Genomic DNA, 7,954 nt, shown 5'->3' on the forward strand with positions numbered 1-7,954 from the left:
AAGAATTTTAAAACCACTGAATTATTAACAGGGGTGTAGGTTGTAGCCGTGTTGGTCTAAGGACATAGGCAGACAAGAGCACACACCCACTGCTGAAACTTCCTTAGCCTGACGAAGGGTTTTTGAACTCGAAAGCTTGCTTAATAATATTCTCCAACTATTTGGGTTGGTCTAATAAAAGATATCAAATTCACCCAAGGAACCTTGTCTGAATTATTAACAGGAATTTATGCAGAAAATGAATTATTCATTATGTTATTTCTATTTATGCTACATATCTTATCATACTAATTAAAACAAACAATCCTGTAAAATTTGAAAGCATTTTAGGTGACATTCATCCCTGTGCAAAGCCACTTCATAAGGCACATGCATCACTAACATCTTCAAAATGGAGAGAAATAATTAACCATCTTAATCTGAAGTTAAGCAGAAGGCAAGGCAATGTGGCACTTTATAGACTAGCTTGTTCAGTGAGACAGGAGCTTCTAGTATGCTGTAGTGTCTAGTAGGCATAGATAACTACATAAGCACAGCATCTACTAGCATCTAATAGGCTGTAGGCCACAGAAGCTCATGCTTATGAATGAGTTAGCCTAGGGCTGTCCAACTAGTAGCCTGTGAGCAGCTAGCATGTGCCCTATGGGCCCCTACAACCACTTCTCCTATCAACATGCAGTAGATGAAGCCCTAGGAAGGAACTGTGTGCTGCCACTGGGAGGGGGAGGCAGGGAGAGGGAACCATGTGCCACATGTACAGCAGGGTGCCATGCACTGTTCATGTAGCCCACTTCAGGGGAGTAAGAGGGAAGGGGGATTCCTGGGGGCCACAAGCTGTCACCAGCTCTGCCCACATGCTGTGAAGGAGATGCTGGGACCCTGCCCCATACAGCATATGGTCTGTGTGGTACATAGACACTGGCTGCACCAAAGTTAAACAGCCCTGAGTTAGTCTATAAGGTGCTGCATAGCCCTGCCTTCTACTTATCTTCAAAATAGTGTGACAGAACCTTGTGCTAGCCCTGTGAAAGGTGTGTTATTCACCCTTCACAAGTAGGTCACCTGTTACAAGGAACATATTCTGCATGTAGTATGACTGGATGAACAATTAAGACAAAAGTATATACTGTAAAAGCTGCAATGCCTCCTGGGGAACCTATGACAGCACACACAGTTGCAAAGGAATGCACTGAACAGTGAGCTTTGATAAACCTTCCTGTATGCCAAGGCATATTGTATGCAGGCCTATCTGTAGACTGTAGGCTGAGATATGGCAGAGACTTATTTGTTTGGTACTTCTTTGCTACTCTATATGCCGTATAAAGCTATATATGTTCTTCTGCATACAGAGGTGAACATATAAGGCCAGTATTTACAACAGATTCTACACCAGTAGCTGATAATGTTGTAACTTACATTGTGGATAAAATATGAAATTAGAAAGTAGCTGAAATACCACAAAACCACTGGGCAGAAATGGCGTATATGATCCTTAACAGTGGTTACTATAACTATGGAATGAAATCAAATAAAAATATGGTTCACTACTGTATTACTCCGTTTTCCTGAAGAAACTGTAGCGCCTTCGCTTTCTATCGATAAATGGAGTTATTCTGGCCTAAAACAAATAGCCACTGCAACTCCTTAAGCAGAAATGAAGTTAAAAATCCTGATCAAAGCTTTATCTTATCAGCTAGCACATACCATCAATTTTGGGGGGTTTGATAGGCTGAGTTACAAGGCAAGAAATACGTATTGTTATGGAGTTCATCACCTTCTTCATTGTTTTATATCTTAACCTCAACAGAGAGGCTTATAGATAAGAATACCAAGATTTTCCCATCTTTACAAATGTACATTTATCTTTCCTTCTCATGCCCTTGTCCTCACAACAAGGTATTTCGCAGAATTTGCAGATTTACTGGAATCTGACATGGCTGCACTGTGAATGCTTCTGCTATAACCTCAAACTTACAACCTCTGGACTGTCAACCAGGTGCTTTGGCACCCACACCATAATCCCAGCCCCCTGTACATTTATGGAACTGCTCATCTCTACATGCTGTACTTACAGGGTTAGAATGCAGCACTGGAAAGAATTCTGGACTGATAAGAAATTTCACAGGAGGAGACTGTAGCAACAAAGTAAGCCTGGACCTGGAGGTAGAGTGAGGCAGCACATTCTCCCTTCGAAAATCTAATTTAAAAAAAAACCAAAAACTTCTAGTAATAACTTTAAGAAAGCCTCATTACAAACAACTATACAACTGTATTGATTTGTGTCATGCAGTGTGGCAACTTTCAGGTTATTTAAGTATTTCTCTGCACAAGCATCCCATATATAATTCTAATATATCTGTGAATGCTTGCTGCAGATATCTGAGTTTTCTGGGGTAAGTGTGTTAGACAGATGTCCATCATATATTTTTAATTGCTAAAAAATAATCAATCAATAAACAGTGGTATTTGACATATCGTAGCCATATTTCTACAGATAAATAGACAGCAGATAACCATGTTTTGTTAGATAGCATCAAGTGGTAACTACATATAAGTGGTATTTTTAAATGCTACACAATGTGTATGTACAAATGCATATAAAAGTCATTTATTAAATGTTTCAAAGCGTTTCAATTTTTTAAAAAACAAAAACAAAAAACATTCCCAATAACCCAACCTGGTCAGTCATGCAATATTTGAAAAAGTGCTTACAAAACAGAAGAGAGAAAAGATTTGTTAAGGAAATAAGTTTCAGTTTCACCTTTCAAGATGGGTATGATAATAATTTGGCTGTTCTCTTAGCAGTTAAGTACACTGATTTCATGTACCAATGGGTGGAAGAACCAGTGCCCAACCTCACTGTGAAGGGTAAATCTCTTGATGTCATTTGACAGCTTTTGCTACTTGGGTTTTATGATCAGCAGGAATTTTGACCTTCAGAATGAACTAACAGAATTGGAAAAGCAGCTAAGAATTTCAGGCTATTACAGAAACGGGCATGGAATAACAACAGACTATCAACTAAGGTGAAAATGTGAATTTATGAGACTTGAGTGATGTCATCCCTGCTTGATGGTTCACAAATGTGGACTACGGTATGTTTGGCACATCAGGAGACTGAACAGCTTCCATATGAGATGCCTGTGCAAGATTGTGAAAATAAAGTGGGAACACAAAATGCCAAAAACAAAGGTGCTGGATGCAGGGCTGACACACTTGGAAACCATTCTCAAGAAGAGGAGGTCACAATGACTCAGCCATGTCAGGAGAATGAAAGGAGACTGTATCCCTAAGAATACTTTGTACAGAGAGATTTAAGACGGCTCTAGAAAGCAGGGTCAGCCTCTATGGACGTGCAAAAATGATCAGAAGTTGTTCAACATCAATGTAAAAAGCTGGGACGAGTGCACAAAAACTCATCCAACCTGGAGGGACCATCTGGCACTGGGTACAGTTCACCATTAAGTGGCTTTGATCCACAGGATGGAAGCAAAGTGAGAAAAGAAGGAAGCGGCATGCTGTAAACTTGGATTCCAACTCAGACAACACATGGATTTGTGAAACTTGTAACAAGCTGTGTCACTTGCAAATTGGGACTGTCAACCACAAGCAGATTCATCAGACATCTGACTAGACCTCATACACATAGACCACAATCCAAAGGATCATTGGTTGCCTAATAAACATTGTTTTCTCACTCATGTAATGAACTGGAAATTTGCTATATTATTTCAAGTAGGAAAGGCAGGCATTTAAAAACAGGAGGTTTGGATAAAGACTGTAATGTTAATTGGGGGGAGGGGGATGTTGTAAATGCAGTTGCAGACCACAGTGCTCATATTCAGAACCAAGAAAAATTATGCCATCTTCCATTCTTCAGAGATCTGTTCTTTAACATGCAACATGGTTCACCTATGGTCATCCTTCCTCATTGATTTGGGGTGGGGATCCAGCCATTACTAAATGCTAAATGAGCTTCAATAAGATAGAATAAAGATTACTTCAATAACAGAATATGTAACCCAAAGAAAAGCTGTGAAAGGGAATAAAAGCAGAGGGGAGAACAGGAAATAAACAAGAAAAGAAGGAAAAGATAAATGCAAATGGAAAAAAAATAAATAAAAAACAGGGCACTTGAAAACAGGTAACATTTGGGCTAAATAATGTCTCTAGCCCAGAAAAGTGAAAAGCTGAAACTAAAGGAGAGCTGAGCAAGAAGAAAAAGGATCATTAGAGCAACAAATAATGCAGTACAGACCACAATTCCTCCCACTGTGGTCTGGCTTCTCTGCAGTTAAGTGACTTCTACATATACAAGAGTCCTCAGCTAACTTTATACCAACTAGTTCTTGCTCTGCTAACAGTCTAATTGTGACCTCAGCATGGATTTATTCAACCTGATTCTTGGCTTCTGACTGCAGCCCACACCTACCCTGTATGCCTGCCATGGGATGCTGCATTTTCCTCAGATGGAATTTTCCTCATTTCTTGAGACCGTCAGCATCCATGTGAACCTCAGTGGCAATAACAGAATATGAACAGAGAAATAATCGGACTCAAGTGGTTAAGGCTTTAACAATGGAAAAAAAGCCCTGATATAAGAAAAATAATGGTGAGTTTTCAGGCATTGCGAGACTAGAAATTATGTGACAAAATTGAGGTTACCTTACAGATATATGACACTGCTGGCATAGTGCATGCAAACTAATGTCTTAGCTTGTCGACCTGACATCAGGAATGGGGGCAACCAACAAGCTCTGGAGTCAAGAAAAGAGGCAAAGCTGTCAGCTACAAGCATAACAACAGAATAAAAGCAAAAGCTACAGACTAGCCTGGCATTTGTTATATACCACCATTAATAACAACCAAAAAAAGTGGCAGCTGAAGAATAATTTTATTCTAGATTATACAATTTTTATACTCTTTCTCTACAAATGGCCTGGGAAATGACAACCATCTCAAGGTAGCCATGGCAGCTAAACTGCCCCGGCTTACAGGCAGCCTGCCAACCTCAAAAAGCATCTCTCCAGCAACAGACTACCTAACTTCTATTCTCATTAAGGCACCAGACCCTGCTCTGGACCCAGATGCCAGATGTGCCCTCTCATCAACACAGACCACATCATAACTGGGCAGAAAAACACAGAGTATGACATCCAAGGTTTACTTACCTGAACTTCTATCAATATCATACATGCCATGATTTGCTTACTGCCCCTCTGCTTTCTACATTGGACAGATGGAGAGATCCCTCCATGTAAAAATGAATGAACACCAGTACCAGATGTCAGTACCAGAAAGACGCACAAGCCTGTGGCAGAACACTAACTCCCTGGACATTATGGCCAGGTCAGAAATTACACACAAACTGATATAAGTGATCGGAAACTGGTTCAAATCTGTACCACAACAGAAGCTCTGTGCACATAAATTGCTTTCAAAATGGCCAAAACCAGTTTAAAATAATCCTGGATGAATGTAGTATCAGACTTAACTGATTTAGGTTAAATCGGTTTATTGAACTTCTGACCCAGATCCCCTCCAGATTCAAGTTAACTCACAGTCCCCCAGCATCCCAGGATGCACTGCACCTCCCCTGCAAACCCCATCTCACAGGGTGGGTGGCCTAGCCTTGGCCCAAGCTGTCTGCTCCAGCTGAACAGGAAGGCATGCTTTAGCACCCTATCACTTCTGGCCTGGGCCACTGCAGGCTTGTGGCTGCATTTCTGGAATCAAAAATGAATGTCTATTCACTTGCTTATCAGTTCAATCTATGCAGTTTATACTAACCTGCAAAGACTGAATTGATTCAGCCTTGAGCTTTTTGACCATCTGTACTTAGTCTCCATCACTGACCTCGAAGTGGCTATTCTTAGAGAACAAACTTTAAAAATGAACTTGAATGGGAAACTGCAGAATAAAAATCATCCACAGACTAGACTGTGGTAATTATGGTCTAAACCAAGACTATGGCATCTTATCTCATTACCTGGATTAGCTCTTATAACTCTCTGTCCCTCAATGGATTAACTGCTTTGTTTTTCTCTCTCCTACCTACCTTGCCTCTCGCAGCAGTAAGTGCTTTTTCTTTCTCCCTTCCTTACCCTTTGTATTCTAATTACTGCTTAATGTTTAAAAGCTCTGCTTCCTGCAGTCCTTTCACATCATTTGATGAAGTCCACTTGCTGCTCATGAAAATTTACGCTGTGCTCACTAATCTAATCTCCGATTAGTCTATAAGACACAAATCTAGCCTGTTTTCTGCCTGTTTTTACACTAACATGGCTAAGTACTTCTCTCTACTTATTCAGCCACTTGGATAGCTTTCTAAAGTGACTGAATAAAGATGCTGGATCACACACACAATTCTTCAATATGCAGAATGAATAAGCCCTATCAGGGTGTACCATAGCCTGCAGAAGTAAAACAGTAGTAACAAAAACAATAAGTCAATTCCTTGAGGACAGAAAACAGGTGAGTCTTCCTCTCACTTTAGCCAAACAGCATATATTCAGAAGTTTTCTTTTACAGTAATCTACTTTGCTCCTACCTGCATTAGAAGGGTGGAGGTCAGTTTCCTCTCCAGCTCCATCAACAGTGTTTGCGTGCTCTTCAGGCCTGTCATTAGTCATTGTTCGTCGGATACTCTGATACCTAGGAGATACAAGGCTGGATTTACTGAACAGTGAATGCACTCTAGCCCTGGTTCACAGGAACTTCAAACACTGAGGCTTGATATATTTGCTTTTTTCTCCCATGCATTCCAAAAGTCACTAATCTCTGTAATTTACTCATTACCTGCCCTCTGCAGCCTGACTTCCTGGGGTTCCTTACCAATTTTTGTTGGCCACATTGACATTGAACATAGATGGAAACCTGACACTAAAGACCTTCAGCCAGAGTCAAAGGGACCCCAAGAATAACCACAGTGAAGCCCGCTAAAGAATGTAGAGATACCTGGAGTAGCGGTTGGAAGCCAGTCTTCACATTTGCTCATAAAATGGCTCGCACAGCTTGATACTAGAAAATTAACAAGGAAAAACTACAGTTCTTACCGGCGGTTCAGCTGCTCCATTTGCTGAATAGAGTTTGACCTCTGGAGGATTTGTGGGGCAGGGGGAGCTGTGGGTCGCTGCCATGTTGTAGTTCTGTTTACATGGTCCACATAGAATATCCTTCCATGGCTGTCGATCCGAGCCTCCCAATCTGAACAGTAATGATGGATTGAGAGGGATGATTTTTTTCTTTAAACTTCACTGATTTTAAATTGCATCTATTGTTTTTAATCTCTCCCCTACAAAAAGCTTCCAATCCAGCACTTTTTGATTGCTCCCCAACTCATGGCTAAAACACAGGGCTGTTTTCCTGATGTTATTCTAAAAATCAGCTACTTGATGTATGGAGTTTTTGCAGAGTTCACATTCACTATGGAGTATCCAGTTTATCTGTGTACCTGCTCAATACGAGCTCAAGGCTTGTGCTCCACTTAAGTCATGAAATTAGGGTTTAAGTAGACTCTAGGGATATACAGACTTATGTATAGAATAGGTGAGAACCCTTAAACTAGTGTTAATTTGATGCCTGGTAGTTGTTTTCCCCCAACTAATACTAGCAGCAGGAAGGCAGATTAGTCAGACATAAAATGTATACTTTACAATAAAAAATGACTTGAGGATGCAATTACACCTATGCTAATGTTAACACATTAGAGAGGAGTTAGACACTTTGGCAATCCCAATTAAATATTTGGCAATCTTCATGCTCTTTCATTCTAAAACATTCTAATGTTCGGAATGACATAAATACCATACAAAATTAGCTTTGCATGCAAACTTAAACAGCCCAATTTTAATAGATTCTGACCAAATATGAATTCCTTTACATGAAATCACACCAAATACAGTAGACAACATTAACCATGCAGAATTGGTCCTTCTTAGGTACTGTATCTGCT

The 7,954-nt window shown here is 40.2% G+C and overlaps 1 protein-coding gene across 1 annotated transcript in view; it reads right to left on the minus strand.

Annotated features, from left to right (window-relative positions):
* The window catches only part of LOC132247637 (E3 ubiquitin-protein ligase HECW2-like), a gene marked incomplete at its 3' end in the record, with an annotated part of 32,998 nt that extends 25,795 nt beyond the window's left edge, over positions 1-7,203 (minus strand). The window contains exons 1-3 of the mRNA XM_059720234.1: positions 7,056-7,203; positions 6,551-6,654; positions 2,073-2,197 (exon numbers count right to left, since the gene is read on the minus strand). Of these exons, the coding sequence (XP_059576217.1) occupies positions 2,073-2,197; positions 6,551-6,654; positions 7,056-7,075 (249 nt within the window). The remainder of the gene's footprint in view (positions 1-2,072; positions 2,198-6,550; positions 6,655-7,055) is intronic.
* Positions 7,204-7,954: the final 751 nt, after the last annotated feature.

The sequence above is a fragment of the Alligator mississippiensis genome, unplaced genomic scaffold (genome assembly GCF_030867095.1).
Source record: "Alligator mississippiensis isolate rAllMis1 unplaced genomic scaffold, rAllMis1 scaffold_148, whole genome shotgun sequence".
NCBI classification, from domain to species: domain Eukaryota; kingdom Metazoa; phylum Chordata; order Crocodylia; family Alligatoridae; genus Alligator; species Alligator mississippiensis.